The sequence below is a fragment of the Saimiri boliviensis genome, chromosome 17 (genome assembly GCF_048565385.1).
Source record: "Saimiri boliviensis isolate mSaiBol1 chromosome 17, mSaiBol1.pri, whole genome shotgun sequence".
Taxonomy (NCBI): Eukaryota; Metazoa; Chordata; class Mammalia; order Primates; family Cebidae; genus Saimiri; species Saimiri boliviensis.
This window is the reverse complement of record NC_133465.1, coordinates 16,501,041-16,522,901: the sequence shown is the minus strand read 5'-3', so window position 1 is coordinate 16,522,901 and position 21,861 is coordinate 16,501,041. Positions and strand designations below refer to the sequence as shown.

Genomic DNA, 21,861 nt, shown 5'->3' with positions numbered 1-21,861 from the left:
TCTGCGGGCGCGCAGCGTTCTCCCGGCGCACATGCGCAGTGGCGCCGAGGCGAGGTCGCGGCGAAGCAGAGGCGCTGGGGCTTCTCGGCCGGGTTTCTCAGGACCGGGCTGGAACGTGCAGCTCCTGGCCGCCCACGCTCTGCTTTGCGGGGAAGGGAAGTGGCGGAGCCCGAGGACCCGCTGCCGCGCGGGACTGAGCCCGCCACGCAGGCGCCAGTGCCAGCGCCGCCATTGTTGCCTGTGGCCTCAGGGCCGCTACGGCTGCCCGTCGGCCGGGTCCCAGCGACAGGTATTGATGTCCGGGCGCCGCGCGCGAGTGTCTGCGCGGTCAGTGACAGCCCGAGCCCGTCCACGCGCGGGCGCCCGTGCTCGTGGCCTGCGGGAGGGCAAAGACGGGGTGGAGGCTGCTGTGGGCCCAGTCCCAGCGTTGCGTGTCGCAGGGTCCCCTACTCCCCCGCTGCCCTGGCCCTCGACCCTGCATCTGAGGAGGAGTAAGAGGCAAAGGGACTTGGCCGGAAAGGGGCGGCCCGCGACAGAAGGCCAGGCGAGGCTGTCGCATCTCCTCTGCAGGGCCTTGTAAACAGTTGGCTTTGGCGGCAGGACTGTGCCTGAGCAGGGCTCGGAGCTGGAGCCTGGGCACAGGTAGTGTCTGTTCTCCAGATCAGGCCAGTGCTAACGTTTCCTTCGAGAATCCTGGTTTCGAATATATCCTTAAGGAACTGTCTCCCGTAGACGCACTTAAAGGGCTTCACGTCACACCAACCTCTTCTACTCTTTACCTGTCCAACCCGCTGTCTTCCCAGCCCTTTGATTGTGACAAGCTAGAGTCGGCTGGCATTAATATGCAAAGCAGATAAATGGCTCGCCCTTTCCCTTGACAGTTCCTTTGGGAACCTTGAGCACTGTATTAAGAAGAAATTCTCCTAGTTTCTTCCAAGTAACAGATTTGCTCTGTTATTATCGAGAGCCAGTTCAGTCATTACAACTTCTGTAACATCAGTGACTAAAGTAATGAAACTATTTTGTCTATAAAAATGTTTAATTGTTTTTCAACAGGTTAGAGGTTTAATGTTTCGTTTTGCTTAGATTCTTTTGAGTCATTGCCTCTGACACTACCTTTTTAATAGTAGCTCCATCCCCCACCAACCCCAAGCAGATTGCAGTTCCCTTGCAAGTCTAAGGATATAGGGGAGGAAGACACGGTGAAGCGTATGTTTGTTCATCTCTGCACACTGCGAGTGTTTCTGTGTGTGTATATATATGGTAGAGCATGCAAGGAATTCTTGACCCTGTGGTCCATGCTTGTGTTTCAGGGTCTCTTATCCATCCCTGCAAGTTCTGGGCTCAGAATTTGTCACTAAGGCTGCTAACTCTACCTTGATTCTGTTCTGCCCTCGGCTGCAGCAGCCTTTGATATAGCGTCCTTGTGACTCTAGCATGAGACTTCAAGCAGTTGCCTCACTACTGGAGAAATAAAGGATATTGCCAGATTGACTCTCCTGTCTGTAGCAATGTTAGTCTCAAGCAAGAGGATGAACAGTTCTTCACGTTCCCAAATCCTTCTAAGGTGGAAGTCAGACAAGGCTCAGAGTGGACTCTACCATGTTGAGAAGGAAATCCTTACTTCGAGATTCTTGCGTGACACTGAGACCTGTCGACAGAATTTTAGGAATTTTCCATACCCAGACCTGGCTGGTCCTCGAAAGGCATTGAGTCAACTCCGAGAGCTCTGCCTTAAGTGGCTGAGACCTGAGATTCACTCAAAGGAACAAATTTTGGAACTGCTGGTGCTGGAACAATTCCTGACCATCCTGCCTGGTGAGGTTAGGACTTGGGTAAAATCCCAATATCCAGAGAGCAGCGAGGAAGCAGTGACTCTGGTGGAGGATTTGACTCAGATTCTAGAAGAGGAAGGTGAGAATCATAGAGCAGAGAGGGGAGGAATCCCTGGGTGGTTAAAGAAGGCAACTAGCACAGCTGAGCAGCTCTTTTAAAGAAATTGAGGCCGGGCGCAGTGGCTCACGCCTGTAATCCCAGCACTTTGGGAGGCCGAGGCGGGTGGATCACGAGGCCAAGAGATCGAGACCATTCTGGTCAACATGGTGAAACCCTGTCTCTACTAAAAAAAAATACAAAAATTAGCTGGGCATGGTGGCGCACGCCTGTAGTCCCAGCTACTCGGGAGACTGAGGCAGGAGAATTACTTGAACCCAGGAGGCGGAGGTTGCGGTGAGCCGAGATCGCGCCATTGCACTCCAGCCTGGGTAACAAGAGGGAAACTCCGTCTCAAAAAAAAAAAAAAAAGAAAGAAAGAAAAAGAAATTGGGGCGAACACTTAGAGGTCCAGGATGCATTTTTTAAAAAGAAAGAAATTGGGGAGAACAAAGTTCAGTGAGTCCGAACAAGGCTTTAACATGAGCTCCATCCTGCATGGTGTTCTCCTTCCGGATTGCTTGGGGGCAAACCCACGTTGTCTAAACCCCCAGGAAAAATATCTTGGAAGAGTGACCAGGCACAAGCAAATTACCACTGTGTGAGCCTTCAGAAAGTACCTGCAGAGGTTTGCACCATTCTACTAACAAATCATTTGTTTTGTGAATAGAATTTTACAGTAAAATACTTCCAGTAAAGGAAGAAAGGGTTGAGAAAACATTCCCTTATTAAGAGACAACTCACAAAATTAATATCACGTAAGAATTTAGTTAAAATGTGAATTTTGGGCTGGGCGCAGTGGCTCATGCCTGTAATCCCAGCACTTTGGGAGGCTGAGGTGGGCAGATCTCCTGAGATCAGGAGTTCCAGACCAGCCTGACCAATATGGTGAAACCCTGTTGCTACTATAAATACAAGAATTAGTCGGGTATATAGTACAAGCTTGTAGTCCCAGCTGCTTGGGAGGCTGAGACAGGAGAATCACTTCAACCTGAGAGGCAGAGGTTGCAGTGAGCCCAGATTACTCCACTGCACTCCAGTCTGGGTGACAGAGCAAGACTCTTTCTCAAAAAAAAAAAAAAAAAAAAAAAAGGCCAGGTGTGGTGGCTCACACCTGTAATCCCAGCATTTTGGGAGGCTGAGGCGGACGGATCACGAGGTCAGAAGTCCAGACCAGCCTGACCAAAATGCTGAAACCCCATCTCTACCAAAAATACAAAAATTAGCCAGGCATGGTGATGCGAGCCTTAGTCCCAGCTACTCAGGAGGCTGAGGCAGGAGAATTGCTTGAGCCTGGGAGGCAGAGGTTGCAGTGAGCTGAGATCGCACCACTGTACTCCAGCCTGGGCAACAGAGCGAGACTCCATCTCAAAAAAAAAAAAAGTGAATTTTGTTCATACTTTTAAGATTTTTAGAGCAAGCTTGTTTTCGAAGTCTGTTTTGATGTCTTAAGACAAGTCATTGGTCCTTTCCTCTGATGCTTTGAAGTAGGAATGCTGTTTTTGGTTTCCTTCTTACTTATCAATTTAAGAAAGTGTAGGCATCCATTTGGTGAGGGGTTTCCTAAGCTATTCAAAAAGGACTAATCTCCTTCATGACCTCTTTCTCTTCTCTAGCTCCTCAAAACTCTACCCTTTCCCAAGATACCCCAGAGGAAGACCCCAGAGGAAAACATGCTTTCCAGGCAGGGTGGCTAAATGACTTGGTGACCAAAGTGAGTTTGTCTATCTTTTCTGATTTTAAAATGCCTTCTTAGTGTATGAGGACATTTTCTGTCCTGGCGCTGTAACTACTGTGCCCCCAAAAGCTCTATAAGGACTTAAGCCTCAGTTTCTCTATGTTGTCTTTGTCTGTTAATGTAGGTAAATGTACAGTAAAGAAAAGGGGCTTCCATTGCCTTCCCTTGGTACATCTTTCCTTACTTTGACTTTGTCAACAATATCACATACGAGATACGAGATTGACCTCCACAGCCAGATGGATTTAGGTTTTGGTTCCTGGCTCTACCACTGGAGCTGCCGTTTGGGACAAGATACTTAACCACTCTTACCCTGAGTTATTCTACTCTCATAAATAGAATTTCTCTCTTAGATTGTGAGTATTAAATTTTATGAGACTTGTAGTTGGGCTGGATTACAGTTAAGCAGTTAATAGACAGTTGTTGCTATTATTTTTCCTCATTAACAAGTAGTTAAAGGCCATGCATTCTGTGATATTACTGTTGATCATGTGTCTATATCTATTTTTTGAGACAGAGTCTCATTCTATCACCCAGGCTGGAGTGCAGTGGTGTGATCTTGGCTCACTGTAGCCTCCTCCTCCTGGGTTCAAGCAATTTTTGTGCCACAGCCTCTGGAGTAGCTGGGGTTACAGGTGCATGCCACCATGCCAGGCTAATTTTTGCATTTCTAGTAAAGACAGGGTTTTGCCGTTGTTGGTCAGACTAGTCTTGAATTCCTGACCTCAGGTAACCCAACCACCTTGGCCTCCCAAAGTGCCGGGATTATGGGCATGAGCCACCACACCCAGCCATGAATCTAAATTTTACAGAATAGCAACTTCAGCTGCCTTAAGAGAAGTACACTGTAAAACTATAACTGGTCTTTCTGAAATTGGAAAGCCTTTGGTAACTAAGTTAAAATGATTATTCATTGATGATGTGAACATTTACCTGCAAAACCTAACAAAATCAAGGGAAAAACTGTTAAAAACACTAAGAAAAATGGGATAAAATGACTCTACAGAAAATGACATGAAAAAATTAATCACATATATACATATATACACACACACACACACACACACACATATATATATATACACACACCTAGAAATCAGATAGGTGATAAAATGAAATAAATGCTTCCAGTATCAAAACCCCCCAAAAAACTTAAAATATCTAAAACTAAGCATAATATAAATATTATATAAATGTTGTAGTACTTTCATGTCTAATATTTTGTAGAACATGAAAGAAACCTTGTAAATTATAAAGTCATTAGTTCTCCCTAAGTTATAAACCTCATAGAATTTTTAAATCTCAGTATGATTTAAAAGAAAAAAATTAAGAGATGGAATCTCACTGTGTTGCCCAGGCTGTTCTTAAATTCTGGTCTCAAAGTGATCCTTCCGCCTTGGCTTCCCAAAGTGCTAGGATTATAGGCATGAGCCACCACACCTGGCCTCCTTTCATACAATTATATGAAAAAATAAACATGTGGCTGGGCATGGTGGCTCACGCCTGTCATCTCAGCTGTCATCCCAGCACTTTGGGAGGCTGAGGAGGGTGAATCACCCGAGATCAGGAGTTTGAAACCAGCCTGGCTGACATGGCAAAACCCTATCTCTACTAAAAATACAAAAATCAGCTGGGTGTGGTGGCTCATGGCTATAATCCTAGCTACTTGGGAAGCCAGTGCACTCTAGCCAGGTGACAGAGCAAGACTCCGTCTCAAAAAAAAAAAAAGAGAAGCATGTAAAATAATATTACATTTTTAACAAAAGAGCAAACAAGAAAGGCACTAACCTTAGCAGACTGTGAAATGTATCTAACAGTGCAGCAATTCAACACTGTGTTTATTGTTGTATTTTTAAAAAGAAAGACTGCATTTAATCATAGAACACATAAAAATATCTTAACATTTTAATTATAACATGTTGGATTTATTCTTTTTTTTTTTTTCCTTCTTTTTTTTTTTTTTTTTTAGATATGGGGTTTTACCATGTTGGCCAGGATGATCTCGATCTCCTGACCCCATGATCCACCCACCTCGGCCTCGCAAAGTGCTGGGATTACAGGCATGAGCCATCACACCCGGCCTCGGATTTATTCTTAAAGCATAGCTTGAAAAGCAAAATCATTCAACTCTATGTCATCTATGTTTAAAATTTAAAACTCAAGTCAGGCATGGCGGGTCACTCCTATAATCTCAACACTTTGGGAAGCTGAGGTGAAGGATCACTTGAGTTCAGGAGTTTGATAACAGCCTGGGCAGCATAGCAAAATCCCATCTCTACAAAAAAATTAAAAATTAGTCAAATGTGGTGGTGGACACCTGTAGTCCCAGCTGCTTGGGAGGGTGAGGTGAGAGGATCACTTCTGCCCAGGAGCTCAAGGCTGCAGTGAACAATGATTGCACCATTACACTCCAGCTCAGGTGACCAAGTAAGACCCTGTCTCTTTAAAAAATAATAAAAATAAATCTTTTCCTCTTAAAAATGAAGCTGCCACCAATGCATGCACTAGTCCAGCACAGGCAACAGAGACCGTCTCCTTTAAAAATAATAAACCTTTTCTTTTTAAAAAACGGAGCTGCCACCAATGCATGCACGAGTGCCAAGTGAAAGTAAATTCTACTTTATTTTCAGACTTTCCTTTAGGGTTATGGAGAGATGCTGTGGGGCTGTCCATATGTTGGGGGAGGTTTTGACTAGACAACAGATCCTACTAAAACTTAAGATTCTGTGATACTCCCCCACCATACATACACCCAGTGTTATAAGTGTCCCCTTTGCCATTAGTTCTTGAACTGAGTTAAGTTACATTTGATATTTTAGGAATCAATGACATTCAAAGATGTGGCTGTAGACATCACCCAGGAGGACTGGGAGTTAATGCGTCCTGTACAAAAGGAATTATACAAGACTGTGACGTTACAGAACTATTGGAACATGGTTTCTCTGGGTAAGGATCATTTGTGGCCCTCCTCCTCCTAGCCAGGGTATCTTTCTTACACCTGTTGTTAAAAATGGGTTGGGCCTCTCACATGCTTAGCTAAAAATGGGGTCTAGAAATAAATGTTCGGACCTCATTCTAGCACAAGAGTGACTATTTTACTCCCATTTCCCAAATGAAAGGTTTTCAAGTGAGAAAACATTGGAAAAAGATGCACAGCTTCATAGTGCTGCCACCCAGTGCTACCTTGCTTGGTCTTTGCTACTCTAAGGGAAGGTTTCTTCCTTCATGATCTCCATGTACATATTCTCTTCAATGACAGGAAATTTTTATTCTATCTCCGAAAAGGACAACAACCAAAACCCTAATTCTTTTATTAGATCATGTCCATGAACTATTGTTTGCCTTCAGAGGTCCATTCTCCCAGATATGTAGAAGTTTGGTAATAAAACTTCAAGCAACTGTTTATCTACAGGATAAAATTTATTACATTCCTCCTGAACAGGACTTACAGTGTACAGACCAACTGTGATTCCCATATTGGAAGAACCATGGATGGTGATAAAAGAAATTTTAGAAGGCCCTAGTCCAGGTGAGAAACAAAAAAGCACATGAGCTTCTTTGCATTTCAGAATCTATATCCTAAGTGTGGTGAGATATGCTTTTTAAATATGATCAGCTTACTTTCTGCAAAGGCATTCAAGCCTGTCAAGAACACTAAGCTGGGTGGGCGTGGTGGCTCACGCCTATAATCCCAGCACTTTGGGAGGCCGAGGCGGGTGGATCACAAGGTCAAGAGATAGAGACCATCCTGTTCAACAAGGTGAAACCCTGTCTCTACTAAAAAAATACAAAAATTAGCTGGGCATGGTGGCGCGCGCCTGTAGTCCCAGCTACTTGGGAGGCTGAGGCAGGAGAATTGCTTGAACCCAGGAGGTGGAGGTTGCAGTGAGCCAAGGTCGCGCCATTGCACTCCAGCCTGGGTAACAAGAGTGAAACTCCATCTCAAAAAAAAAAAAAAAAAGAACACTAAGCTGTTTGGCATTGCTTCCTTACGGAGGCCTCTTCAGGAAGAGTTTCCAAACATCATTATTAGACCTTTCCCTTGTGTCTCTTTTCATTTTCTCCTTCTACATGACCTCTAGATCCCATCTCTTAGAGCGTTGTATAGGGCTTTCATTGTGCCATTTTCCCCTTCCTCTATATTTAAACATACATGAATGCCCCCTAAAAATTTCAATGTTAAACCTTCTTAAAATTTTTGACTTTCTTTTATTCTGTTCACTGACAAATTCCTACATCTCCCTGCCTTCATCTTTTGTAAATCATTCCTTCCTTATTTTTAAATTATTTAAAAATATAATATATTCATAAGATTCAAAATTCTTAAACATGTGTAAAGCAAAATATATATAAAATGTCCCACCTGAGTACCACATTCACCCAGTGCCGCCATCTCCCCAGCGTATGACTGCTATAGAAGTCTGTCCTCCCACATAAGTAGAAGTCAGGTAATAAAGTGTGAACAATTCTTGTCTCCAGGTTAAAACTGTGGCAATAAGCAGTTATTTGAAATGTTTATTATGCTTTAGATTTTTTACATATGAAGTCAATATAAAAATAGTTTTTCTCCATTTCTAATATGAATGGTAGCATACTATACATACTGTTTTGTACCTTGCTTTTTAACTTAAAAGTGTATCTTGAAAAGCCTTCCAAATGAGGTTGTAAAAAGCTTCCTCATTTCTTTTTGTATATCTTCATCATATTTTTATTATTGAACTTGTTTCTTATTCATGGACTTTTTCATTCTCATCCTTGTTTCTTCCCTCTGCAATAGCTTCATTTAAAAGACTTAAAACCTACACATGCACAATACATTCATCACTTATGTACTATCTACCTGGAATCACTAATTACCATCATTTAACCACTTTTGCTGTATCTCTATACAAAGGTTTTTGCACTGAACCATTTTACAGTTAGTTACAGGCATCATGACAACCCCTAAATATCTCTTAAGAACATGAACATTTTTCTACATAAACATAATACTATTCTCTCACTCTAGATAGTTAACATTTATAAGAGTGTTATTAAATGTATAGTCAAATATTCAGATTTTCCCAGCTGTCCCAAAAACATCCTTGATAGATATTTTTTTCCCCAATACAGGATCCAGTCAGGAATCACATGTTCCACTTGCTTTTATCTCCTATCTTTAGTCCCTTTTAACAGAGAAATGTTCCCCAGCCTTTTTTCTGTTTTTAAAAAAGTCTTTCATTACATTGACATTTTTTAAAGGATCCAAGCCAGTTTTTTTTTTTTAATGACCTACAGTTTAGATTTGCCTCCTTGTTTCCTAAAGGTAGTCAGTTTAAACATTCTGCCAAGAATACTTGAAAGGTGATGTGTATCTTCCATTGTATTTCCTCAGGAGGTACATAATGGTAATTTGTCCCATCATTAGAGATGCTCAGTTTGGTTAAGGTGGGGTCTACAAAGTCTGTCCTCTTTAAAGGTGCATTCTTTGTAATAAGTAGTTCTGTGGAGTGATACTTTGTGGTCACATGACTGTTCCTTGATAATTCTTTACTTAAATTTTTTAGCATCCATTTGATGGTCTTTGTAATATTATATTGCTGGTTGCAAAATGGTGATTTTCTTTTTCTTTGTCTTTTTTGAGACTGAGTTTTGCTCTTGGTGCCCAGGCTGGTGTGCAATGGCATGATCTCCTCTCACTGCAACCTCCACCTCCTGGGTTCAAGCAGTTCTCCTGCCTCAGCCTCTGCGGTAGCTGGGATTATAGGCACATGCCACCACATCCAGCTAATTTTTATATTTTTAGTAAAGCTGAGGTTTCACCATGTTGGCCAGGCTGGTCTTAAATCCTGACCTCAGGTGATCCTCCTGCCTTGGCCCCCCAAAGTGCTGGGATTATAGGCATGAGCCTCTGCATCCAGCCACAAAATGGTGATTTTCTAATTCAGTCATCTTTTCTAAATGATTAATAGCATTCTTCATTAAAGAACAGCTCTTCTGGCCGGGCGTGGTAGCTCTCACTTGTAATCCTAGCACCTTGGGAGGCCGAGGTGGGTGGATCATGAGGTTGGGAGTTCGAGACCAGCCAACACTGTGAAACCCCGTCTCTACTAAAACTACAAAAATTAGCTGAGGTTGGTGGCAGGCACCTGTAACCCAGCTAACTGGGAGGCTGAGACAGAAGCATCACTTGAACCTGGGAGGCAGAGGCAGAGGTTGCAGTGAGCCAGAGTTGCACCACTGCATGACCTGGGCTACAGAGCTAGACTTTGTCTCAAAAAAATAGCTCTTCCTCCCCCACCCCATTTTTATGTATATACCACTGTGAACTAATGGAAAATTTAAAAATTTGATATATTGTTAGTCAGCCAGGCACAGTGGCTCACTCCCATAATCCGAACACTTTAGGAGGCCAAGGCAGGTGGACCACTTGAGGTCAGGAGTTTGAGACCAACCTGGCCAACACAGTAAAACCCTGTCTTTACTAAAAACAATAATAATGATAATAGAAAAATTAGCTGGGCATGGTGGCACATGCTTGTAGTCCCAGCTACTCGAGAGGCCGAGGGAGGAGAATCGCTTGGACTAGGGAGGCGGAGATTGCAGTGAGCCAAGACTGCACTACTGCACTGCAGCCTGGGCAACATAGCAAGACTCCGTCTCAAAGAAAAAATATGTGTGTGTGTGTGTGTGTGTGTGTGTGTGTGTGTGTGTGTGTGTGTATCTATTTATTATTAGTCCATTAATTCCAGTTTTTACATTTTGTTTTGTGTTTTTGACGCTCAGTTGTTCCAAATTTGGGCACTCCGACATCAAATGAAGTTCAGCGTCTTTTTGACGTCCCAATTAGTTTTCAACCATTTCCTTGTTCTCTGGCACAGCCAGATGTTCTTTAGGCTCACCTTATGCTTACCTTAGACTTGGAATTTCTCCAAGGAACACTGATTCATTTTAGTAGGGAATGGTACTTAAAAACTAAGATCTGGGCCATAAATATATTCACTGTTTATTCAATGTGAATACATAAATGTATTCATATTGCTTCTGTTCAGTGGATAGAGCTAGGAAGTATGTGTGTGTGTTAGTTATTTTAAGTCATGAGTTCATACTTAAACTCCAATTAAAACCTAACACTACAAGGATATTCCATTTTATATATTCCCATATTCCATTTTGCATCTCCTTTCTCATACAATGAATAACCTGGTTTCCAATAACATCAGTATACTTACTTATTTGCTATATCATATGTTATGCACAAAAATAGTTTCAAATTTATATCAGGACTACTACCAATAGAAACAGTCTAGAAAGTTTAAGATTTGTTTGAAGTCCTTTTTGTTCTTAAATTATATACCACTAAGGATAGTGTTTTCTTGCTTTTTAAAATTGTTTTTAATCTACATTTTTGAGTATATAAAAATAGTAACATGGCTCAGAAGTCAAAAACTATATAGAAAGGTATACATTTCCATTCCATCTGCTCTCTTCCCACCTACTCCCAATAGATAACCATGATCATTGGTTTCTGGTGAATCCTTCCTATGTTTCTCTTTGCAAAAATAAGTTATTAATATATTATCTTCTTTTGCATACAAAAGAAGTATACTATGTATATTCTTGCATCTTGCTTTGTTATTCCATTTTTTATTTTATATTTTATTTTATTGCTATTGTTGAGACAGAGTCTTGCTCTCGTCACACAAGCTGGAGTGCAGTGGTGTCATCATGGCTCACTGTAACCTCCATCTCCTGCGTTCAAGCTATCTTTCCACCTCAGCCTCCTGAGTAGCCGGAACTACAGATGTGTGCCACCACACCCAGATAATTTTTGTATTTTTTGCAGAGGCAGGGTCTTGCCATGTTCCCCATGCTGGTCTCAATTTCTGGACTCAAGCAATTCGCCTGCCTTGGCCTCCAGTGCTGAGATTACAGGTGTAAGCCACACCTCCCAGCCATTAGTCCATTTTTTAAGTCTAAAACACTGACTTCTTGTATGTCCATCAACATGGATGCTAGTATACAACAATAATGACAGATATGATATGGCCAGGCACAGTGGCTCACACCTGTAAGCCCAGCACTTTGGGAGGCTGAGGCAGGCAGATCGCTTGAACTCAGAAGTTTGAGACAAGCCTGGCAACACAGTGAGACCTGTCTCTACTGAAAATTTTTTAAATTAACTGGTCGTGGTGATACATGACTGTAATCCCAGCTACTAAAGAGGCTGAAGTGAGAGGAAACAAGCCCGGGAGATCAAGGCTGCAGTGAGCCAAGATAACACCACTATACTCCCACCTGGGTGACAGAGCAAGACCCTGTATAGAAAAAAAAAAAAAAAAAAAAAAGATATACTACCTTAGAGTGAATTTTTTCACTTTTTTAAAAAACTAACTTTGGTCATTAGGTATTTAAAGGGTCATAAACTTTAAAAGCTAATTCTTCTCTATAATTTATGGCCTTATATGCCTTAATCTGAAAAATACAAAATATACCTACAGTACACTAAACTATCTGGGGAACAAATTCAGCACACTCAAGGCACTGAGAAAACATACATAGTGTAATGGATATAAGCCTAGACTAGAGTCAGGATAATCTTCTGGGTGATGCTTGCAGTCTGAAATCACTTTAAGTTAACTTCTCAGTATCAGGAGTTTTTTGGGTCATCAGAGAGCACAAATTTGGGCTGTGAATCCTGAAGAAAGGGCAATGTATGGTTATACATATGGAGAGGGGAGATTTTTCTCCCTCCAAAGAGTACCAAGACTGAGAAAGACAGTTCCTTTTTTCCTTCTGTAGAGTTGAGATTTTGGGGTTTTGTTTTTCTAGCCTAGCATGTTCTTACATCATGTATAATCTTCTGTTCAAGGGACTGCAGTCAACCTCCTCTCCTGGGCTGGGCCCTAGGCTTTGTCTTCTGGCCCCAGAGTCCCTTGTACACTCAAAGTGGAAGCTTAAGGTCATCAAACGTGATTGAGGAGCTAGCTTAGGCAGTCAACTTGAGCTGTTACTGACGTCTTGCCTTCCTGCTTTTACTTAATTTTTGGTCTATGAGGTTTTTGCTTTCTTGCCAGCTTAAAGATACATAGTAAGTTGAACCAAGCTTTGGTTAGGGTACTTCAGGAGGTAGGTTAGTCACACTTCAGGAAATGGAAACTTTGGTAATTAACAAACAGAATAATGGTGTTGGTTCGATGGCCATTACTGTCTTACATCTTATGGTTTTTTTATGTTTATATTTTATGGTTTATAGTTCTTTATACAGTACTTTGCCAATCTTTGAGGTCAAGTCACACCTCCCCCACTGAAGCTTTCCTTGATTACCTGAGTCAACATTAATCTCCTCTATTTAGAAATATTATGCCACTTTTTGTCCTTCTTAACCAACAGATAAATCTTCTAACCAATCCTTTCTGTTTTTAGTGATAAACACATATTTAAGTGCTGCTTAATGATCTGTTTCAGAATTTTTAGTAAACTAATTTGTTTAAAACTAAAATTTTAAAAACTAAAATTAGTAAACTAATTTGTTTAAAACTCATTTGTAGTAGCAATTTCTTCATGATTATCATTTAGTCTTGTCACTTTAAGCTTGTTAATTATAACTTTACTTTTCAGTTAGGTATTACAATCTGTCATAGGTTGATCCTGATTACATAGAAATTGAACTCAACGTCTGGTATTATCTCATCTTTTTTGTATATAGTCACACCTACTTGTACAGTCCATTCACAGTCTCATTTTCTTCTGGGGAGGGGAATAACAAATCCTGGTTTGAGAAAGTTCATAAATTTTTTTCTTTCATAAAAGTAACTATTTTCCATTTTTTAAAACTTTTTCTTATTTTGCTACATCTACTGGAATGGAATATAACTACTTACTCATACTAAATAGCAATAAAAGTAATATAGCAAATTTATTGAAAATTAGAAACTAGAAAACCCATAATATCATTATTAGCATTTTGGTAATCTTTTTCCACTTCTGATGTGTTTTCATGCTTGTTATGGTACTTATTTCATTTAACATTACTCCTAAACATTTCCAATGTAAACTATGATTTTGTATTTGAATAAAAGTTTTAAAAAGTAGTTCATAAGTTCAAGCAGTACAAGGAAGCAAATAATAAGTGTTCCTCTTCCTTCAGTTATAACCAGGACCTTCTCCCCTTAGATTATTGGCGGGTATGTGTGTGTGTGTGTGTGTGTGTCTGTCTGTCTGTCTGTCTGTGTCTGTCTTTGTAACACAAATAGCATATCTTTACACAGATAGGGTCTTGCTCCATTTTTTTAAATACGCCTGCTTTTTTTTTTTTTTTTTGCTTAATGTGCCCCACACACCTTTTCATGTCAATGTACCTAGATCACATAATTATCAGTTATCAATATTCTGTTATCCCTTATTCTATTAATAACTAGTCCCTTTCTGGTGGATGTGGCTGTCATTTTTAAATACTGCATATTACTCAACTGAATGGATATGTTTGTAAAGGTATTATACTGTGATCTGCCTCTTAGAAAGTTTCTGAAGTATTTAGTACCATTTTTGCTGTATTATAAATTCTATATTTGATTAAATTACATTATATAATTCTTGATATTTGCAAGTTATATGTTTCTCACCTGGTTTCAAAGGAAAAAGAGGTTGTAACTTTAATTTTGTGCTAAAAGAAATGTAATAGACAACAACAAATACATATTTGGCTGCCTTATTACAGCCAGGTTAGTTTGAGGGTCAACCTTTTTGGTTTGGGGTGTGTGTGTATGTGTGTGTGTGTTTGTGTGTTTGGTTATGTGTGTGCATGCATATCCATTCGCTTTCATTTGAGTTCACCTTTTTACATGTGCATGTCATTTATTTTACCATTTCATTTGAGTTGCCACCATATCCAGTCTCGGATCATTTTCTAAAGGAATGTAAAAGAAGGTAAAAGAAGGATAAGTCATTTCCAAAATTTTTATCTAGGTTGGAAATATAAGAAATGTACAGAATTGTGAATTACAGTCATGTGCTGCATAATGATATTTTGGTCAGTGGCATACTGCATGTATGACAGTGGTCCCATAAGATGACAATGAAGCATATATGGAAACCTGGTATATGAGCACTTGATATTCATATTGCAGCTCAAGTAGGGGAAATGACTGATACTCAGTAGTAGTGCTGGGACATTTAGCTTTCCATATTTTAAAAAAGAAATATATATATGTAAAATCTAGGTTCATATAAGTATACTCTATGATGGTCACACAATGATTAAATCAACCAACACCACATTTCTCAGAACATATCCCCATTGTTAAGCAATGCATGACTGTAATCATATAAAGCCAAGTTACGTCCTGAGCTCAATACTATATTAGGATGAACCATATAAAGTTCCTGACATTCAGCCATTTTGACCTATAAAAAAGGCAGCTTACTATATGATTCAACCTAATCTGTATTTTATTTTATTTTTTTGGAGACAGATCTTGCTCTGTCATCCAGGCTAGAGTGCAGTGGGGCTATCATGGGTCACTGCAACCTCCACCTCCCAGGTTCAAGCAATTCTCATGCCTCAGCCTCCCAGGTAGGTGGGACTACAGGCACACACTACCACATCTGGCTGATTTTTTGTATTTTTGGTAGAGACAGAGTTTCGCCATGATGGCCAGGCTGGTCTTGAACTCCTGACCTCAAGAGATCCACCTGCCTTGGCCTCCCAAAGTTCTGGGATTACAGAAGTAAGCCACAAGAGCCTGGCCTTTAATCTGTATTTTAAATTCAGAGAAGCATCATAGAGAGAAACATGAGCTGGACTGTAAACACCTTTTTTAATAGGTGGAGAAGTCATCGTGAAAGAAAGCCTAGAGAGTAGGATTAGCATGGCATCTAGAGAAAATTATGAAGAAGTAGTGGATAACGTTAGGCCGGGTGTGGTGACTCATGCTCGTAACCCTAGCACTTTGGGAGGCTGAGGCAGGCGGATCACCTAAGGCCAGGTGTTCAAGGCCAGCCTGGCCAACGTGGTGAAACCCTGTCTCTATTAAAAATACAAAAATTAGCTGAGTGTGGTAGTTCATGCCTGTAATCCCAGCTACTTGGGAGTCTGAGGCACAAGAATCACTTGAACCTGGGAGGCAGAGGTTGCAGTGAGCCAAGATGGTGCTGAGTCTGTCTCAAAAAAAAAAAGTAGTGGATAACTTTAAATTAAGCTGAATGTGAGTTGTAGTATCAGAAAGAATAGCATAGAAAGGCCTGACTTATTTTGGGACTGAATGCCAAGTGGAGGTATTTTAAACTTTTTTTCTTTTTTTGAACTTTTTTTCTTTAACTTTAATCCTTTAAGCCACTAGTCCTTAAACTTTGGTATATAGCAAAACTGCTGGGCTTAATAAAAAAAATTACTCAGCTCTACCACCAAAGTTTCTGATTCAGTATGTCTGGGTGACACCCAATGTTGTTAGCACATTTCTAGATTATAGTGATGATTATGCTGCTAGTGTGAAGACTGTACTTTAAGAACCATTGTTTAGGCTGTGGGAGATTTACTAGAGATACTTGAGCATAGAAAGCACTCAGTGAAATTGCTTTAGGAATATTATGTGGGATTGTGCAGAGCAGATTGGAAGAGAGAATGATGAGAGTCAGCATGTCTACTTTATGAACCCATTACATAAATTAATCCATGAGGCCATCCCAATTATCCCACACAGTGTTATCACTGTTTTGACTTCTCTTAGCTCTGTCACCTGACCTAATCTGTTTTATTCCCTCTCTGCCCGTGTTGAATACAAAGAACCTGTCTGTTTTCACCAACTTAGTCTCCCCGCCTTTTTTTTTTTGTTTTTTTGTTTTTTTGGTTTTTTTGCCCTTTTTGTTGCCTTTCCCAAGTTTTAAAGACCATGATGATGAGGTTTTCAGAGCTGTTCTCTTTGGGCATTTTATCCATGTTTATTATTTTGTTTCTATTTTACCAGTTTCCTTTCTCCAAATAAATGAAGACTTTTTTGTATTCTTTTTATTTCAGAATGGGAAACTAAAGCCCAAGCATGTACTCCAGTAGAGGATATGTCTAAACTCACAAAGGAAGAAACCAAGACCATCAAATTAGAAGACTCATATGACTATGATGACAGATTAGAGAGGCGAGCCACAGGAGGCTTCTGGAAAATTCCCACTAATGAAAGAGGTTTCAGTTTGAAGTCAGTCCTTTCACAAGAAGATGATCCTACAGAAGAATGTCTTAGTAAATATGATATATATAGAAATAATTTTGAAAAGCATTCAAACCTAATTGTACAGTTTGATACCCAGTTAGATAATAAAACTATGTATAATGAAGGCAGGGCAACCTTCAATCATGTCTCGTATGGTATTGTACATAGGAAAATACTTCCTGGAGAGAAGCCTTACAAGTGTAATGTGTGTGGAAAAAAATTTAGAAAATACCCATCCCTCCTGAAACACCAAAGTACTCATGCCAAAGAGAAATCATATGAATGTGAAGAATGTGGGAAAGAGTTTAGGCATATCTCATCCCTCATTGCACATCAGAGAATGCACACTGGAGAAAAACCATATGAATGTCACCAGTGTGGTAAAGCCTTCAGCCAGCGTGCACACCTTACCATACATCAGAGAATTCATACTGGAGAGAAACCCTATAAGTGTGATGACTGTGGAAAAGACTTTAGTCAGCGTGCACACCTTACCATCCATCAAAGAACACATACTGGAGAGAAACCATATAAATGCTTGGAATGTGGTAAAACCTTCAGTCATAGTTCATCACTGATTAATCATCAGAGAGTTCATACTGGAGAAAAACCTTATATATGTAATGAATGTGGGAAGACTTTCAGTCAGAGTACACACCTTCTTCAGCATCAAAAAATACATACTGGGAAGAAACCGTATAAATGTAATGAATGTTGGAAAGTGTTTAGTCAGAGTACTTACCTTATTCGACATCAGAGAATTCATTCTGGAGAGAAGTGTTATAAATGTAATGAATGTGGAAAAGCCTTTGCTCACTCCTCAACCCTTATTCAACATCAAACCACTCATACTGGAGAGAAATCATATATATGTAATATATGTGGGAAAGCCTTCAGCCAGAGTGCAAATCTTACTCAACATCATAGAACACATACTGGAGAGAAACCATATAAATGCAATGTGTGTGGGAAAGCATTCAGCCAGAGTGTGCACCTTACTCAACATCAGAGGATTCATAATGGAGAAAAACCCTTTAAATGCAATATATGTGGGAAAGCATATAGGCAAGGTGCAAATCTTACTCAGCATCAAAGGATTCATACTGGAGAGAAACCCTATAAATGTAATGAATGTGGGAAAGCTTTTATTTATTCCTCATCACTGAATCAACATCAGAGAACTCATACTGGAGAGAGACCCTATAAATGTAATGAATGTGATAAGGATTTTAGCCAGAGAACATGCCTTATTCAACACCAGAGAATTCACACAGGAGAGAAACCCTATGCATGTCGTATATGTGGTAAAACCTTCACCCAGAGTACAAACCTCATTCAGCATCAGCGTGTTCATACAGGTGCCAAACATCGTAATTAATGGATTAGGGAAACTTCATTTAGGTTTTACAACTTTATTTCGATTTTATTTTGTGCGTTCTGTGTGTTAAAACATTCAGAAGAAATCCGAAGAAGTGCAATATACTAGATACCACTCAGCAAAAGTATCACAATTAGTGGTATGGATATAACCTATTTAGATTTAATGTGAAATTTAAGAAGGAAATTTGACTTCTTAACCTTTATTTGATATGAGTTTAATTCATTACAGAAAGAAACCCTGTGAAGGGTATTCAAAAACATAATTCATCAACTCTTTATTTCAAGTACAGTGATTCCTCAGTATACTCGGGGAATTGGTTCCAGGACCACCCATTTATACCAAAATCTACCCATACTCGAGTTGCACAGTCAGCCTGGTGGACCTGTGTATATGAAAAGCCCTACGTCTATGCAGGTTTCCTATCCATGAATAATGTACTTTCAAACTCTGTTGAGTTGAACAAAAAAAATCCAGTATAAGTGGATCTGTACAGTTCAAACGTTGTTCAAGGGTCAACTGTACATCTTAATGAGGCCTTATGAGTATAACTTGGGAAAGTGTCCATCAAGCAGAGATTTCACACTAGAGAGTAATCTTAAAATTGCAGAAAAAAGAAAGCTGCTTTCAGGCCTTTTATTTTTTCCCAGCTTTGAAGCCTTAAAATATGTAAAGCAGGCGTCCCCAAACTACGGCCCGCGGGCCCCCTGAGGCCATTTATCCGGCCCTCCGCTACACTTCAGGAAGGGGCACCTCTTTCATTGGTGTTCAGTGAGAGGAGCACAGTATGTGGCGGCCCTCCAACGGTCAGAGGGACAGTAAACTGGCCCCCTGTGTAAAAAGTTTGGGGACGCCTGATGTAAAGGATTCCCTCCTGTTTTACTTCCCCTTCTCCTGTTATGCCATACTGCCATATGGAGCCAGTAGGTTTGAAAAAAGAGTTGAAAGTATCTTAAAGATTTCCATGTGATCACTGTTTAGTTACACCTTCCGTCAGATACTGAAATATTAAAGAGAGGCTTAATGAAAGATATAGTAGAAACTAATGTGTATATAATACTAGATGTGTACAGATTTAGTTAAACAGGCAAAAATTAAGTGCCCCAAGTTTAAATGAATTTTTAATACATGTTAGCCTTGATTTCACTAGGTTATGATGTTCAAGATCATCCTTAACGGAAAAAGCTAGGTATAAGGTATACAGTTCCCATTTTTTCACCTGACTCCTAAATTTATATGTTAGGTTTCTCTGTGACTGTTTTACTATGGAAAGTTCATTTCTTCCATTGAAACACATTTCTTGAGTGTCTACTATGCTCAGGTCCCAAACTTCTTAATTGGATCCTTTCAAGGCTTGTTACAATGCTGAAAATAACAAGTGATTTACACAACAGAAAGATTTCTAGAGTAATGAGAAAATGAGGTGATATTTTGTCATGGAATGAGCATAAGCAACCTGCTAAAATGGGTTGCCAAATGGTACCTAGATCCCAAGAGAAGGAAGTGGAAGTAATGGTGCAGCTATATAAATAATGTGAGGGGAAAAAAAGTAATGGAAAGTAGATTTGAGTTCACTGAAGAATGTGGGTCAGAGGAAAAGGTGAAATTTTAATGGAGTGAGGAAAAAGTACATAGATAATTGCTATAACATGAAAAATAATTGGACTTGCTTTGTCTGTGGAATGAGAATGGCTAAATAAAAAAGAATTCAGCCTGGTTATTAAACTAAAAACAAAATGACTTATTTTTAAGGAATAAATGGAAGCCTGACACTCCTTCATACATACAAGAAAAATAGAGATTACTCTTAACATGTCAGGAAGAAAATTAATTGTAAAAAGCACTGACACAGTAATCATTAAACAATGATAACTGGGTTTGTGGGTTCTAAACGTAAAAAGAAAACTGGCAGAAATGCAAATAGAAATAGGTAAAAAATACTATTGCATTTCATATTTATAGCATTCCACTACCAGAATATAAGGCCATATTCTGAGAACTGAGATTTAATTGTGCTCATATTTGTTTTTCCAGTCCCTTGCATAATAGCACATGGTCAATACATGGTTGAATTAATTAATTAATTATTGAATGAATAAATTAGATCAATATTAAATATTAAATAAATTATATAATTTAATTTGTAATTAAATTATAATTATATAAATTAGATTTCAGTAATAAAGTAGAATTGACTGGCATTAGGCCAGGCGCAGTGGCTCACGCCTGTAATCCCAGCACTTTGGGAGGCCGAAGCGGGTGGATCACAAGCTCAAGAGATCGAGACCATCCTGGTCAACATGGTGAAACCCCGTCTCTACTAAAAATACAAAAAATTAGCTGGGCATGGTGGCGCATGCCTGTCATCCCAGCTACTCAGGAGGCTGAGGCAGGAGAATTGCTTGAACCCAGGAGGCGGAGGTTGTGGTGAGCCGAGATCGCGCCATTGCACTCCAGCCTGGGTAACAAGAGCGAAACTCCGTCTCAAAAAAAAAAAAAAAAGAATTGACTGGCATGGAGTGGAAATTGGTATAACTAAAAATACTGTTGTGCATATATCAAAGAAATGTTCAACAAATAACATTTACTTGGGAACTGCTTAAAAATAGTGAATCTGATTTCATGGGGCATCTACACAGGCAATTTTCCCAAGCTAAATGAGGGGAAATTGATGTCAATTCTGATACTATAAATAACAATTTATGCATGTATTAACCATGCCACTTCCTTTGGACATTACTGTTTATAAAACTGTTCTACAAACAGATACTCAAGGATAGACCTGGGATCCTAGCATCGTAAAGGCTATATTGTTGAATGTTTTCTTTAAGAAACTTGATTTCCCTTTCTCTTACATTAGTTAACCTTGATTTCATAGTATTCTGCACAAAGTACAGGTTGCAGAATACTCAAACTGTGCTTATATAGTTATGTTTTTTTTTTAAAAAAAATAACAGTTGTTTGAAAATCATATTTTTTTTTATGCTGCTTCATCCCTCACACAACACTTATTTATCTTGGTTGAGCATGTGGCATGTTAAAGTCCATAGCACCTTTCTTTGCTTTACTGTGTATTTCCTGCCTTTGTATGTTTTATGTAAATAATGCATTTATAAAGTTTTCCACTGATACACAGAGGCAATTGATGCCCTTATAAAATAACAGATTAGTAATATTGGAGAACCCTAGATCTTTGTGTATTTTTCCCACTTTACAGTTGTCTGACCCACAAATTATTCAGCAGTTTTTAGCAAGTAGCCTTATTTTCCAGAACTTTTTATTATGAGTTTTCAAATATACAGAAAGGTTTAAAAATAACAAAATGAACTGTGCACCCACCTAGATTTAAAAACCAACGTTTTGCCTTTTTTTTTTTTTACCAAACATTGGAAAGTAACTTACATACATGACATTTCATCTCTAAATACCTAAGCATGCATCTCATAAAAATCAGAACAATCTTTTACAGAACCACAATACAATTTATATACCTTAGAAAAAGGACAGTAATTCCCTAATACCTGAAGACCTAATCTATGTTTAGATTTTCTTTGTTGATCCAGTCAGTTTTTACACATAGTATTTGATTGTTATGCCTGTTTCATCTGTCTAGAACAGTGCCCACTTTG

At 39.5% G+C, this 21,861-nt stretch overlaps 1 protein-coding gene across 2 annotated transcripts; it reads left to right on the top strand.

The window, feature by feature from the left end:
• The first annotated feature begins 329 nt into the window (after window positions 1–329).
• On the top strand, window positions 330–19,969 carry ZNF287 (zinc finger protein 287). Of its 2 annotated transcripts, XM_003929272.4 has the most exons (5): window positions 330–1,914; window positions 3,549–3,646; window positions 6,490–6,616; window positions 7,113–7,199; window positions 16,665–19,969. In XM_003929272.4, the coding sequence occupies exons 1-5, from the start codon at window positions 1,512–1,514 to the stop codon at window positions 18,230–18,232; spliced, it is 2,283 nt and encodes a 760-aa protein (XP_003929321.1). In that variant the 5' UTR covers window positions 330–1,511; the 3' UTR covers window positions 18,233–19,969. The 2 variants fall into 2 exon arrangements, with proteins under 2 accessions (XP_003929321.1, XP_074244340.1); XM_074388239.1 differs by lacking the exon at window positions 3,549–3,646 and having other exon boundaries at window positions 1,827–1,914.
• The last annotated feature ends 1,892 nt before the right edge of the window (window positions 19,970–21,861 follow it).